General features: G+C 31.7%; 1 protein-coding gene and 1 long non-coding RNA gene across 5 annotated transcripts; both read left to right on the top strand.

Annotated features, from left to right (window-relative positions):
• The first annotated feature begins 1254 nt into the window (after positions 1-1254).
• Positions 1255-6445, top strand: LOC119630856 (uncharacterized). 3 transcript variants are annotated; one of them, XR_009973605.1, is made up of 4 exons: positions 1258-1895; positions 2050-2990; positions 3534-5315; positions 5519-6445. It is a non-coding gene; the product is annotated as an uncharacterized LOC119630856 (long non-coding RNA). The 3 variants fall into 3 exon arrangements; XR_009973604.1 differs by lacking the exon at positions 5519-6445 and having other exon boundaries at positions 1255-1895; positions 2053-2990; positions 3534-5231; XR_009973603.1 differs by lacking the exon at positions 5519-6445 and having other exon boundaries at positions 1255-1895; positions 3534-5231.
• A 1194-nt stretch (positions 6446-7639) lies between these two features.
• LOC101737959 (sulfhydryl oxidase 1) lies at positions 7640-16511 on the top strand. 2 transcript variants are annotated; one of them, XR_005246404.2, is made up of 3 exons: positions 7640-9562; positions 14987-15075; positions 15785-16511. XR_005246404.2 is itself a non-coding variant. In XM_038021135.2 (2 exons), exons 1-2 carry the CDS (start codon positions 7881-7883, stop codon positions 15795-15797), a joined length of 1695 nt encoding a protein of 564 aa, XP_037877063.1. In that variant the 5' UTR covers positions 7640-7880; the 3' UTR covers positions 15798-16511. The 2 variants fall into 2 exon arrangements, 1 of the variants encoding a protein (XP_037877063.1); XM_038021135.2 differs by lacking the exon at positions 14987-15075.
• The last annotated feature ends 52 nt before the right edge of the window (positions 16512-16563 follow it).

Raw genomic sequence — 16563 nt, 5'->3', positions numbered from 1 at the left:
GTCATATAATAATGCTATTTATAAATCGAGTACATACTAATTAATGATATTCAGAAAGCGCTAAATGTTATACCTATAACAATCGGGACGTAGTCGCTGTCGTAAGCGTAAATTTCCACACTCCATGAAGGCAATTAAGAAGTTTATAGCGGAAGGGCTCTACTACTGTGAGGTTCAACGAATAGGGCTACGTTTTTTTACCCAACCGAGATCGCATTCCTTCATTTTTTTAAATTCCTTCCTGTTTTCACCGAATATATAAAGCGACATAAACAACGGTGGTAATAAAAAAAATTGGTCCAAATAAACTCTAATGCTTATTAAATATTGTTTACAATACATATATACCAAAGGATGCAAGATATAAATGCTGACAATAGTTTTGTCTGCTGAAGTAATATAGGTTTGCAGTAACAATGTATTCATTGTTTTGTAGTTGTCATTGTAAAGAGCTTACGGCTCACCCGATGGTGAGTAGTTACCGTTGTTCATGGACATCAGCCATTCCAGAGACAAAGCTAAGCCTCTGCCTACTGCTGAAAGCTGTCCACATCCTGCTCTCCCCAATTATCAAAAAAAAATGGTGTAGTCCAGTATACTTTTAGTTATAATATACAGAAATAGAGACATTTTTGTTAAATATTAACATTAATAAGCAATGCTGCCATCCATCCATCATGCCAGTAGTGTCTGAACCTTGTGTTTAGTTTTAGACCTGGGTCAAATAATGTTACAAAAAAAAAGGAAAATTATGCCTTATACTTAGCTATGTATATCATAGAAAAGAGAACCACATAATATGTATAATAAAATAATAATGGTAAAAGATTAGAAAATTCTAAGAATTTATAATTTTACATTTGATACATAGAAGAAAAGTGACACACAATTCTGCTACTGGGAAATGTTAGAGTAGAGCTGATACAAATTAGGCAAAGAGTGGTAGAATCAGACAGCAGAGAATGAGGTTGTGGACATCACACATTGTGGCACTCGAGGAAAGTAAATTTAAAAAAGCAATACCTACTACTTACTATTTTAACTACAATAATATTATTGAGATACCAAGTTTACAGAACATTTTACATTATACAGTATTTTAGAAAATTACTATTTTTAAGTTCTCCATTACTTCTGCCAATTCGGTAACATGTCAAGGGGTGAAAGAGCATTTGGTTTAAGCGATTTTGCTTAATACGCAACACTTATCTTTGTAATTTGAAAAGTGCATTTTATTAGGTATTAGCATCAACAGTTCGATGTTTTAATCGAAATTCAATTAAGTTTACTTGAATCAAATAGCTGAAGAAGTTTATCTTTATGATATTTTTCTAAATTTTACACTGTAAGTGGTTCTCCTGTGAAGTTGCAAAAACGTCGCTTATACCACATCGCCTTTCACCCCGCTATGTGTTCAAAATCTAAGTAAAGTTAGCCGAGCGAGTGTTATCACTATTTTTTGTAGCTTCTTTGACCTTTTCATCTCTTATCTCCTTCCCCGTTATATCCACATGACCAGATATGCAAGCAAAGTCATACGAGCATGTAAACATAAAATATTTTTTTTTGACAGGAACAATAAGTCTTCTACCAAACACTAATTTTAATTAGGTTATTTAAATAGCTGGAACAGTGATCAAAAAGTTACTGAAAATAATTGAATAATTAATGGTTTTGTATCAATTTTAAGCTATAGTAACAGCAATGCATTCACTATTGTTCGCTGAAAATGAAGTGAATAGTGCAATGCAATATAAAATTTGTGTTAATATAATCAAGGATGGCACCAGTGTGACCAGTTTCCTCTAATTTAAGACCTCCTTATCAGAAAAATGTCATTAACGGCAATGTCTCTGTCAAATAAATATCAATGAAAACATTCTCTTCAACTACAGGTAAAAGGATGCATGTTAATATTTTATGTTAGCAATAGTAGTATTATATTCCAACATTCTAATGGATGATCCACGAATATAACATAGATAAAACTTTACGACTTACAATACTAATGGAAATTAAATTAAACATGTTTTTTATTGCCCTTTTCAGCAGACGTGCATCATACGGCCCACCTGATGGTGAGTGGCTACTATTGCCCATGGATTACAGAAATGCCAGGGGCAGAGTCAAGCCACTACCTACCATAAAGTATTCTCCACATGCCTCATTTGAAGAAAAACATGTCAAAGCACTCGTGAAATACCGTGGAGAGGAGCACAGTTCAAAGCCGGAAGGTATATGGCAAAAAAAGGTATCTGAAAACGCACTGTGGATGAACACAATGGCTCCAGGTAGTATGGATGAACTCTACTCCCGTTGCTGGTGGTGCAAAGGTAAAAACGAGATGATGGGATCACCTCAAACAATTCCTAAGAGAACTCCCCATGGAACATACTGTACACAATATAGAGAGAACCAAAGTTCCTCTGCAGACAAATGTGACAAATTAAAAACACACAATCATGGAAAGGCACTACATAGTCTAAAAAACAAAGTCGCTTTCTCTGTCCCTATATCCCTATGTATGCTTAAATCTTTAAAACTACGCAACAGATTTTTATGTGGTTTTTTTTAATAGACAGAGTGATTGAAGAAGAAGGTTTATATGTATAATAACATCCATTAAATAGTGGAGAAATCAATATTAAATTACAGTTTCTGAAGCGAAGCAAGGGCGGATCGCTAGTAAATTATAAAATGCAAAATAAATATAGAAAAATACACACAAATTGAATTTTTATCTTGAAATCTCATGTGTGTTTTTGTTCAATAATTCGTTTCAATACAATGTGAAGTATATATTCTTTTAAAATTGCTAAGTGTTTTCAAGCTAACCTTTACACCCCTATAAATAGAATTTGTAAATAATATTATGCTTGCAGTGTGCTTCCTGGCCTTATATAAAGATATTTTTGTACAAACTTAGTTCTGTTACATCATTCAAATGCACCTAGTTGGTTAGTTGGCAATTACAGTAACAATATGCACAGGTAAGCACAAGATTTTTGTTTCTCCCTAATATTGGTCAGTGCTTTTTCTACACTTAAAAAACAATTAGTGTTCAATAAAAATAAATAAAAAGATTCTATAAACTGTAAACTTCTTTGTGTTGATACTTGATACTAGAGAAGTAGCTACTATATGCAGCTCAACATCCACACAACTTTAGTGCAACTTGTGTATGTATTGACAGAAGTTTAAAATAACTTACAGTGAGTCAATTATCAGCTGTGCTTTTTAACAAATATTACAATACAGTCTGATATTGGACAGCAATTGCAATGACCATTACTATTTCACACAGTGATTTGAATATTCAGTAAACTAAAACTACCTTGGCATGTATGTCAATCTTGGTTGTGTAAATGTTTTGCTAAATGCTCCAGGCAGCTGTTAGCAAAGTCAAGATTTTGGATATGAAAAGAACCTGTGTGATTCGCTTAGCTAGCTTGAGATAGCTAGATGAAAAATCTTTACTATTTAAAGTTCTCATCTACAACACTAAATGTATATTAAATAATTTGTTTTTACAGTACACATAAGTTGACTCGGCAATCGTTAACATCAACTACCACACTTCAAGCAGCATGCAATACTTGAACTGGATGAAAATGTTTAATTTTGAATGTTGATAATTTGTAGATTTTGTAATTGTTCAAATAACTGAACGTCGGTCTATCGCATGAGCTTATCGACTTATAGTATATATAAGGATATTGGTTTAAAATACATAGCGATTTTATTAAATCACAGCGATGAAACTGTTGGAGTTTGTATATTAAATGTAATGGCAGGCAACACTTGACACTTGATTAGATTTCGAATATTGGAATTATTTTAAATGTTTTAAAAAACAGATCATTGTATTCTCGTAAGAAAATGTTAGGACTTCTCATCTAGACACGGCAAGACAAACATGTAATAGTTTTATAAAAAATATAAAGATAATAATTGTATAATGGTGTAAAAGTGTTCGAGCAATCTGCAATATAATTATAATGAAGCAGTTGTGTTTTTAAATAGCCCTTCATCACCTACAGAACCCAATCCCTTCAAACGTAACCATCCAACAGGTTATGGGCCCAGACCAGAATTTATAAGGTAATATTTATTATAGTTTGCTAATTAAAAAAAGCCGACATCACCATGGAAACCAAACTGTTTGTAAAAATTTTTCATAGCAACCAATTTGTAACGAATTTAATAAAATAAAACCAGTCAAAAACATAGAAAATGTTGTAAAACTTGGCTGGAAGACAAGAGATATAAGGTAATGGAAGGGAGAACAACAAATAAAAAATAATCGTGAAGACGAAGTCGACGAAGTTCGAGAAGGTGCTAGAGGAAGAAATTGAGTTAATGGAGTTCGAGAAGGTGATTTTAGAGGGAATAATAGTAATGGAGGTAATGAAGTTCGAGACGGTGTTAGAGGAAGAAATGCAGTTAATGAAGTTCGAGAAGGTGAACTAGGAAGAAATGAAGAGTTAGTGGAGTTCGAGAAGGTGATATTAGAGGAAATAATAGTAATTGAGTGTAATGAAGTAGAAATGCCGTAAAGTTCGAGAAGATGTTGTTAAAAGGCGAAATATAGAGAAACAAATGAAAGTGGAACAAATGATTTCAGATTAACAAATGAAAATCTGGTCATGGAAAACTTTGAGACGTTAAGTGTATTCATTTAAAAAAAAAAAAAAAAAAAAAAGTGAACTTGTGTTTCGGGATAAATGGGTTAGTTTAATAAGTTCTTTGGGAATTTAAATGTTGTATTATACAACCATAGATTTATCTAAAAAGAGACAAGAATGAATTCAAAAATTAAGGGGGTGATATTATTCAACACACAAACAATTAAGGGGTGATCATAAAAATATATTTTTTTATTAATTATACTATAAATACAATAGATAGTCTAGCCGTGGAGGAAGTACACATTATTTGATACAAACATATTTACAGTCGTTTTTTAAAATCCTTTTGAATCTCTTTTATAGTTTTGTATTATTGTTGTTTTGTTTTTTTTTTATGGCAGTTTGGAATTCTTGTTTTTGTGTTATATTAAAATAATTGAACGGATATGTGCAAAAAGTGGGAAAATTTAGGAAGTGAGAAAAATATAAAAGATAATGGAAGGTTGTATGAATAATGTAAGGTTGTATGTGTTATGTGAATTGAAATGTTGAGTTTGTTGAAGTTGTGCGAGGTTATTTGTTATGAGTTATGTGGTTTGTGAGTGGAGTTGAAGGTGATTAAGGTTAAAGAAGTTGAGAGGGAGATTAACGTTAAATAAGTCGAGAAGGAGATAAAGGAGTTTAAAGGTAAAAGAGTCGAGTAGGAGTTTTAAAGGTAAAAGAGTCTAGTAAAAGAGTCGAGTAGGAGTTTAAAGGTAAAAGAGTCGAGTAGGAGTTTAAAGGTAAAAGAGTCGAGTAGGAGTTTAAAGGTAAAAGAGTCGAGTAGGAGTTTAAAGGTAAAAGAGTCGAGTAGGAGTTTAAAGGTAAAAGAGTCGAGTAGGAGTTTAAAGGTAAAAGAGTCGAGAAGGAGTTTAAGGTTATAGAGGTCGAGAAGGAGTTTAAGGTTATTAAAGTAAAGAGGTTGAGAAGGCGTTTAAGGTTATTAAAGTAAAGAGGTTGAGAAGGCGTTTAAGGTTATTAAAGTAAAGAGGTTGAGAAGGCGTTTAAGGTTATTAAAGTAAAGAGGTTGAGAAGGCGTTTAAGGTTATTAAAGTAAAGAGGTTGAGAAGGCGTTTAAGGTTATTAAAGTAAAGAGGTTGAGAAGGCGTTTAAGGTTATTAAAGTAAAGAGGTTGAGAAGGCGTTAAAAGTTCTAAATAAACTTGAAGAGTTTATGTAGGAAGTTGAGAAGGAGTTAGACTATTATAGTTAAGGTTTTATATAGTGAGTCAAGAGGGAAGTTAAGGTTGAATGGTTGTATGGTTGAATGAAAGTACATTTTTGATCGAATTGGAGTTGGAGAAGTAAGAAAGGATTAAAGGTAGCGACATTAAAGATAGTATTAAGTTTGAAAGGTTGAATGAATAGTTGTTGTTGAATTGAGAGGGATTATGTAGAAGTAACGGAATGTAAGTGGTTGTGAGGTTTTTTAGGTATGTATGGAAATAATTAATTTATGAAGGTCAGGTTAGCGTTATTCTTTTTTGGTATTAAATTATAGATGGAGAAAAATGTGTGCAAGTGTTGAGGGGGTGTGTTGGAGTTTGTATATTAAATGTAATGGCAGGCAACACTTGACACTTGATTAGATTTCGAATATTGGAATTATTTTAAATGTTTTAAAAAACAGATCATTGTATTCTCGTAAGAAAATGTTAGGACTTCTCATCTAGACACGGCAAGACAAACATGTAATAGTTTTATAAAAAATATAAAGATAATAATTGTATAATGGTGTAAAAGTGTTCGAGCAATCTGCAATATAATTATAATGAAGCAGTTGTGTTTTTAAATAGCCCTTCATCACCTACAGAACCCAATCCCTTCAAACGTAACCATCCAACAGAAACGCTCCATATTCACATGCGTCAAACGCCAAATCTAAACATTATATCTGTGAATTTTAACTTACCACAAAGTTATCTTGACCTTATTTTTTTACTTAACTGAATTAAAAAAAAATACATTGTGTGGTTAACGGAAATGTATTTTTCATTATAGTCACAAAAACACGTATTAATTGAATTTTAACTATTATTTTTACTTAGCAGAATGGAAACACAAACTATGACACAGGTGAGGATGTCACAAAAACTGTTCTGTCAAGTCCATAGACAACACAAAGAGCTCTTGGTTTGACAAAAGCATCAACGTCTATATAGCCAAACTTTTACAGACGTTAATCATCACTTTGTGCTATGATTTTTACTATTTTCTGTATTATTAAAACATTACTATGACTGTTTTACTTTTATTAAATTTACTTCAGTAAATCAAAAAAACTTGGTAATGGCTATAGAAGCCATGTCATGTTTTTTTTTTATTTACTTCTTATTCTAGGGACCTCGAGAGGTCATATTATATTCACCGGGCAAGTAGTTGAGTTTACGAGGCTCTAACTTGACGTTTGCTAACACTAGCCCTAGTAAGAGCAGCACTTTGCTGAATCTACCACCGGATGGGAAACGCGACCCACTGATAAGATCCGCCGAGAAACTCAATGGGCTGTATCTTAGGGTATCATATTTTATGCGAAAAATGCAATAAAAAAAACCGCTCAATTAATGGGACCTGACGCGAATTTAGAAAGTCTTTTTTTAATTATTTTGGAAGAATTTGAGTGGTAATGTTCAGCAACTTTATTACAATGTAAAATTCACAATAATTATCTAGTTTCATACGAAACAATTCGCAAGTCGCCATAAATGGTTTGTGTTTCTAATTCATACCAAAAACATTTACGCCTGACTGGCATTATAGACAATCTGATAAACCAGGGACTTAAAATTATTGAAACAAATTTGAAAAAGTCGAAACCGTTTCAAAATTGAAAAACTGCGAGTTTAAAGGTATTATTTCACATTTCATACAACAGAAATGCCGTCTATCTTCATTAAAAAAATACGATTGTATGAGCTATGTTTTCCTTGCCTGTCTAATAGACGAATTTAATAAAAAATATTACGGTATGTCATGATTAAAAGACAAGTGAAGCGACAATCAAGTTTTCATTAAACATTTCATTTTACTTTTTGTACGTAGCGTAGGTACCTACTTATTTATGTAATTGATGTTCTAATAAGATGCAGATTTTGAAGGTAGCTAAATTAATTGAAATTTTCTTGGCAACGAAAAACTAAATTTGCAAGTAGTTAAATTTAGTTGCATATAAATTGCTTGATTTTTCCCAAAATCTGTTTAGAGTAAAAGAAACATGAATTTCTGGTATACGTCTATTTTTGAAATATTTTTGATAGCTCTCGTTACGGGAGCAGTTGTGCCCACAACCGACGATGTAGACGAACAAGGATTGTACCGTAAGTCAGATCAAGTCGAAATCTTGACTAATAAAAATTTCGAAAAGAAATTATACGGCCAAAATAATGCTCTGTTGGTTCAGTTTTATAATAGTTACTGCGGTCATTGCCGAGCGTTTTCACCGAAATATAAAGCACTCGCATCTGACATAGCTCGTTGGAAAAAAGTTATTAAGTTAGCTGTTATTGATTGTTTTGTTGAAGAAAATAGTGAAATATGTAGACAATTTGAAGTAATGGCATACCCTTCCATACGATACTTCCACGAAAATTATATGAAGAGCAACTCAAATGTTGGAGAAAAAATGAACATTGCGGATACCGCAGAAAGACTTAAAAATCAATTGATTATAAAATTACAGGCAGAACAATCTATGGGACGTCTAATAATTGCTCCATCATTTAAGATTGAATCATATACATCCTATGCATCTGCATTACAAAGTGTACCTGGTGACATTGACTACATATTTTTAGTATTTGAAAATGATAATTCAACTATTGGATCACAAATAGCTTTAGATGTTGTTGACTATAAAAAAGTGAGAGTTAAGAGAGTATATGAAAATAGTGAATTAGCTCAAGTTGCTGGAGTTAAAAAAATTCCAAGTGTAGTTGCTCTAGAAAATAATTTACAAGCCACATTACTAACACCCAAACAGCCCACTGCACAAAATATATTAGAAGAGATAGATAGATTTTTGAAATCAAAAAATTATGTCTTTCCTCCGAAATATGCCAACATGAATGATATCAGTGATAGTTCTCAACAGAGAACATTTGTGCCAACCTCTGATGTTGCATACTATAATGATCTAGAAAAAACTTTAAAGGCAAGCTTGCACACTGAAATCACAAGGCACAAAACATTAACAGGTGAACCATTGCAGGCTTTATTAGACTACTTGGATGTTATTAAAACTTCGTTTCCATTTAGAGCCAATCTTGGAGAATATATAATGGACTTACATGCTACTTTAGCAGCAAGAAACAGCTGGACAGGTGGTGAAGTCTATGATTTAGTAAAAAGACTAGAAACTGCTCATGAACCAGTTTATATTACTAATTTAGAGTATGTTGGATGCAAAGGAAGTGAACCTAAATACAGAGGTTATACATGTGGACTGTGGACATTGTTCCATACTCTGACAGTCAACGCAGCACAAAAACCAGGTTCTGAAGGACCTAAAGTTCTTAAAGCAATGCATGGATATGTCAAAAACTTCTTTGGGTGTACTGAATGTGCTTCACATTTTCAAGCAATGGCAGCACGTAACAGAATATTTGATGTCAAAGAGAATAATAAAGCGGTTTTGTGGCTTTGGATTTCTCATAATGAAGTAAACCTTAGACTTGCGGGTGATGTCACAGAAGACCCTGAACATCCGAAAATTCAGTTTCCCAGTGCCACTAAATGCCCTGAATGCAGACTAGCTCAAGGAGCATGGAATCTAGTAGCAGTGTATGACTATCTTCAAAAGATGTATGGTGCCAACAACATCAAAGATGTAAGAAGAGCACAAGTGTCATCTGCTTCCAGCACCTTCTCCAATTTGGACATCGGGATGTTAAGTCTTTTGTACATATTATCTTTTATTTTCATTATTTTGGTTATAAAATACTTTTGGTCTAAACGTTTCTATAGAAAAAGACATTATAAAATGGGAATGGGCAAAGTATAGTACAAAAAATTCAAAAACTTTAAGTTGGAACATGTTTAATTGCTGCACTGAAATCAAATTAATCAGTTATTGAGACTGCATTACGATATAATCTATAATGATATGTTTATATGTTTAAATATCATTGTGAATTAATATTGTCAGAACTACTCTTTATTTACTCTTGTCATTCTGCATGCTTCATTTGTGTATATGTGTTTTTTAACTAAGTATTATGTAAACTAACAATTTTGTCTTTCACTGCATGAAGTTGTGACTGCTGCAGACTTATTATATTCCAGTTAACAATTGAGATTATAAAACTCATATTTAATATAAATGTCCATATCATTCATTCATGGCCAAAAATAATGAATTGGTTTATTTCAAAATCTATTTGCAATGAAAACAATTTTAAACAGGGAATTGAATATAATGATTAAAGCAAAGAATTTTTAGCATTTTTATAAAAGATAACTTCGTACAAAATGTAAAGGAAACAGGGTAATCAATGTAATTATTAGTAACTTACTAGCTGAAATCCTAAAAACCTATTTTAGTAATAAAATTATGTTAATTTAATAATTCGCGGAAGACTATTACAATGATATATACCTTATAAAATGAATAATGAACTAGATCTAATCATTAAACAGAATTTCAATTTATTTTATAAGTATAGCACATCTGAGTTCTATTAAATTTAAAAAAAAGTTATTATACACAACATCACAGTTTAAATATGGGAATATTCGCCTTATATATTATAACTATACAATTTATGTTATAATATTAGGCATGTATGTGTACTCTAGTTTGACAAACAAATTAATAGACTATTGTAATACAACAATAGTTCAGTAACAGATGGACAGTTTTGTTTTATGAATTTCGATTACCTATTGTTTTAATGCAATGTAGAGTATAATAATATTACAAATTTTATAATATTTTTAATATTCGAAATTATGTTTTAGTGTAATATATCTATAGGTATAGATACAAAACTGTTTAATTAAGTAATTAATAGGTAATTATATTTAATGTCAATTGTAAATTCAGTATAAAAATACAATCATACTGATTCTGCTCAATTTGCTTCCATAATAATTATTGAATATAATAGGAATAATATTTGTTATTGCAATTATAAGATTATTTATACAATACTTCTATAAAATAATTCTGCACTCTATGAAAAGCTAAATAAGTATGTACCTATAAATTTAAATGTTATAATTAATATTTCATAAAACATACACAGTTGAATATTTGACTATTTAGTTTCAAATGTTCAATCATACCCAAATATATAATTTACGAAGTTCTACCGGACATTATCCCCAGACCGACGAATTTCAAATCTTTGTTGAGCCTTGTACATACAACTTTTGTAAATATTTTATGTGAATATGTTCACCAGAATAACATTAGACTATAAGTTGTTTGTCCTTACTAATCTTCTGACAATCTTTTCTGTAACATATATATATATATGTATGTATATGTATATATACATATATTGTTTGTCCTGTTTTAGGTTAGTAATTCAACAGTTGATTACTTTGTAAAATAATAATAATTAAAATTGATGTGACCTTGTGCAATCACGAAGCCCACCCAACAAAAAAGAATCCAAACTTCACCAAAAGACATCAGCTGAGCATAATCAAAACCACAGACTATAAAACTTGACTTTGGCGAAATCAAAAAGGACCGCCATTACAAAAGAAAATGTAAATGTACCCAAATAATTCAATGCCTTACGCTTACAAGTGCCTAAAGTAATAATCTTATATACTACATGTTAATAGTTACATACAAGGTTTAATTTAGTCTGTTACAATTATTTACATTAAGTACTATTTACATGAAAAGTGTTGAAATTAGTTTTAAAATGACATATTTCAAAGATAAAGAAGAGTGGGGCTCGCTATCTCCCTCACACGCAAGAATTGTAACAGCGGTGATGTCAAGCATTGTATCATTGTTTGTGATAGTAACCAACTAAATACAGACTTGAAAAAAAAAAAACATCATCCCTGTTGAATTTACTGGAAGAAATACGATACGATACGGATACGAATTGTTTTTTTTTTCGTGACAACTATTCAAATTTATGTTAATTACATCTTAGTTCCAAAGAGTTTAAAATCTAAAATTACGACCGAGTCACTAATTTAATACAATTGGTATTTTTCAAAACTTTTGGATTGATTACCCATTGAAAAATAAAGGGGTAAAATGTACCATTTTACTTGAAAGAATATCCTTTTGAATTGTTACTATTTGGAACTAAGCCATTGAATTATAATTAATAATAAGCATAGTGGAAGTACATATTTCTGGAAGTTTTCGGTATAACCCGCTAGTTGATTGAATCATTACTGTAACGCAGCCGTTGGACGAAAAATAAAAAGTAAAACATTTCAAAATACACCACATTGCATATAAATTTTGTGCGAGCACAATCGCCTTAGCCTCCCTTCACTCAGGTGCTAGGGAATGGGAGAAACGAAATCTCAAACGATTGTTCACCACACCTGTGAACTTCTGTCCATCTAAGTTAATAAACTGAAGGAAGATCCGAAGACTGCTCTACAATTCTCAGCCAACACATCTTTAATATATTTGGGCAATGAACAAAGATACCCTTGATTATTCTGCTCTCCAGCTGCACGATAGATAGTGTAACTGAGCTTGCTCGACATGACAAGTCGAATAGGATGTCTAAATACCTTAAACTAATAATTTACAGTAAAGGAGAAACAAGCTCTGATTTCAGGTACGTACGTACGTACCTAACCTTAAACATTCCAGTTGTTATCTGTGTTAGTACAAAATGTTAATCATCATTATCCTGCCCTTCTCCCAGTCACCTGGGGTCGGCGCAACATGTTTTCTCCTTCCATACTCTTCTATCATATACCATTTCTTCGCTCACTCCCCTCCTACCCATATCGTCTTTCACAAAATCCATCCATTTCTTCTTAGGTCTACCTCTTCCTCTAAATCCTTCCACATTCATAGTTAACACTCTCTTAACAACCTCATTTTCATTTCGTCTCATCACATGTCCATACCATCCCAAAATGTTAATGTATTTTATAAAAAAAAAACTTATTTAAATCTTGCAAAAGGAATTGAAAACACAAGTTTCGCTGTTAGGTACGTTTAATGAAATTATGGTTGTAAACCGGCGTTTAAGTAATTAAAAATAAGATGACGCTGTAGACGGAAAAAACATTGTTCTATTATGCGATGACACATGACATTGACTCCAAACTCATTTGTTGTTCACTAAGTGGTACGTGGACGTTGTAATCTTCTCTGCCTAATCACTGGTAGCCTAAGGGGCTATTCCAGCTAAGTGCGGTTAGGTAGATGAGCTCACGGGGCTCAACCTGGTAGGATTTGCTAACACTAGCCCTAGCAAGAGCTGTTGTAATAGTAATCAAATTGTTATTACAATCATGCACATACCTTTTTTCATCCAACTTCTAAAAGACAATTTTTATTACTAACGTAAGTAAGAGTTATGCATTGTAAGTCCAATGTTATATAGAAAGACGCGCACAACAAACCAACCAATTTTGATTAAATGTTATTTACGTGGTCACATATGTGCGATATACTTTCTAATTGTTGTTAATTTTTATAAACGTATATTGATAAATGTAAAAATGTATTTTTACGAATTTAATAATATTTATATAAATTTCCGTTACCGTTAATTACAACATTAACGAATGAAATTAATTGTATGTTAATATGAAAATAAGTACACATCTACTTTTATGGAGAATTGATCAATTTTATACAACATTTATTCGGTTAAACTTTATACAAAAAACTTAATGTATTAAATTATACTTGAATTAAATAAAGTAGATTGATCACCGTTGATTTAAGAGATCTGTTGAATTTTTATTTAAAGTTTTGTAAATAATCCTCTCTTCGCTATCTATTAATATTTATTTGTTTATTTGCAACATACTACTTTCCAGTGTTAAAGGGAGTTTTAAAAAGGGTTAGGTTAGTTAGTTTAACTTGAATTTAAATTGGTGGTGGGTAATAACTATTTCTATTAAAAAGTATTGGAATATTTTTTGTTATATCCGAAATTTTTGTTTCTTTATATATATACGTTATTTAAAAAACTTATCTGTAAATAGGAATCCGATCTAGATAATTAAATAAAAACGGCAGTAGCTTTGTATTTAAGATATGAAGCATCAGATAATTAGGTAATTACTATTCTCGATGCCTTTACATGTTTCATGTCGGATTACTTTAATTTAATGTATAATTATGTCGCGATATTATCTTCAGCAATGCATGTTGAATTTAACCAAACACCCGTTGAAGATAAAAATGTGTCAACAATAGATATTCTTTCGCCAAAACTGTGTCCACCAAAATCGCTATAAATATATATTATAGCCCCATTTAATCCTACACATCTAACATGAATAGCACGGCTATAGAACTAACTATACAGATAAACGCGTTAAATAAAAAACAACCGACATAGCCATTGAAACGTTCATCGTAATTATTCGCTCTAAAATTAAGCCTCACTAAAACAATAATTAGGTTGCTTGCATGCGTGGCTGGGTTTTGGTATCAAATTAACAAAAAAAACATTTTAAGAAATGGGTGCACGTTGTTGAAGCAAGACGGTATTTCTTTTTTTTTTTCTTGTGTCGATGTCCTAGCAGTGTTCGTAACAGTGACTAAATGTAAAAAAACCCATTTGTACTAAATATTTAGTAAGAGTAGTAGTATTATCTTATTACCTATAATCGTAACCGTGTGTAATTACGATGTTTTTTTATATATATTTTTTATATATAAAAGTCGTTGAAGCTGTAGAACTCGGAAGTCGTCCTCGGAGAGAAATTCGAATTTGTGAAAGGTTAAATTATTATTAACTACCTCAATAAGCCAATTATGTTTCCCATGCTCTTGCTGGGCTCCAAAGGTCTTCAGCGTCTCCAAGTATGTAAAAATTTACGCTTGAAGATTCAGGATAATTACGTTTTCCTTTAGATATACCTACATAGAACGTTTAGCTATTTAGTCTGAAAATACACAAAATGCAGCCTTTTGTGTCTGTTGGGCAAACTAGCTTGATCATATCTTTCCATTTACCATATTATTAACAGAGTCAACTATGTTAATTGTGGATACGCCTTTTAATACTAATGAAAATGAATCTCAATGTCGGCACTACCAAATACTAAATAGATATAGGCACATTCATGTCTACAGCGCTACTTTTAATTAGTTTAGAAATATTTCATATATAGGTTACCTAAAGCGTAAATTTTTATTCTAAGGATTGCGAGTTACATCATTATCAACTTGAGCTAACTGGAAAGAAACAACCTAGAAGCACTTTGTGGTCTGGGATAACTATTATGTTTTGGTTAGTTTATCAGTTCAGTAGATTTTAAAATTTTTGTACCGTCATATTTGTATTTCGTTCATACGCAATGAATTTTAGGTCTAAATTAGCATCTGGTACTTGATACATAATTCTAAAAGTTAGGATCTCTTGTTTAACAAAACAATTGATTAACAACTCAATCGGCTAAGGAATAGCTCACCGGTCATAGGTGAGAAGTTACAGTTGATCGGAGTTATTAAAGCCCATAGAAATCTTAACGTGATCGCTACGATCGCCACCCACTTCGAAATACACGATCAAAGTCTCAAATTGCATTGACATAACGAATATTCATTCCTTCATATCCTAACTCACCGAACGATGGTGTTATGGTTCGTGAAGACGCAGCAATACCCAATAAACGATATCTCTTTAAATTAACATTTGTAATTGTTTAATTGCCTCAATTATATTTTGATTTCTGAGGTAAACGTTCGAGCGATGTCCGTACATTTCTTAAATAGTGAAACAGTTGTTGCCTGCTTAGCTGTTTCAAGGTTGAATTATTTTGCATGTAGCTACTTATCGGGTTTGTCACATTGCCGCATGAATGCGTTACACCGAAAGGCTGCGAATAGTGAAATTTCATGAATATGTACGAGTATTTTAGTAATGACGCATGGAATTTAATCGAATATCTTCTCTTTTTCTTTGAACAAAAAGTATAATTTTTTTTATCTTCTTGCAGGTCAACGACGTGACTCTTAAAATACGCAGGTCGCCAAGATGACTACTTTTAAGATCACGGTCTTTCGCTTTCATCACAGACTCATTATAATTTTATAACGAAATGAAAATAGGCTCATAGTTTGCATTTCAAATAAGACGCTGAGCGAATTAATTTCCCTACCTATTACATTAGCTTTTTTCATCTGTTTAACGCAATACTAATTTCCGTAAAAGCCAAATATCTAAAACCGCTAACGTAAATCTATTTTATTTAAATCTATAACATTGTTACTAATATATAGGTCTACCGCTAAAGATCCGCTAAGAAAGGAACCTCTTTCACGGAGGATGTGAACTTTGGCTTTCATTGTAAACGATACGGTTTCATCAATATTTCTTAGACACTTACCAGCAACCCTAAATGTTTTGAATAGTTATCATGGTTTTATCCACAATCTTGCGATTTCTTATGACTGCATCACATAACCTTATTGTTAATCTTGTGACAGTAATAAAAAATAAAAGTAACATATTTTTTTTAAATATAATTTATTATGCATTAAATGTTTGCATGTGCGTTTCAAGGTTACATACACTTCGTCACCACTCCGCAAAGTAGTGTACTGTACAGCGTCTCAGTTAAACAACAGGCCTATTGTGATAAAAATATATACATAATTATGTTATATAATAATTTAAGCTACATTATTTTGTTGATTGTCAATAAATATATGTGGGAACTATAATTTGATTTTATTGTAACATCATCGGAGCATAAAGGGGTTTAATAAAAACAAA

This window comes from Bombyx mori, chromosome 1 (genome assembly GCF_030269925.1).
Source record: "Bombyx mori chromosome 1, ASM3026992v2".
Taxonomy (NCBI): Eukaryota; Metazoa; Arthropoda; class Insecta; order Lepidoptera; family Bombycidae; genus Bombyx; species Bombyx mori.
The sequence above is the reverse complement of the archived record's forward strand: the minus strand, read 5'-3'. Positions and strand labels throughout refer to the sequence as shown.

Bases quoted from the DNA above. Each gene is read 5' to 3' on its own strand.
- LOC101737959 (XM_038021135.2), top strand. From the start codon at position 7,881: ATGAATTTCTGGTATACGTCTATTTTTGAAATATTTTTGATAGCTCTC.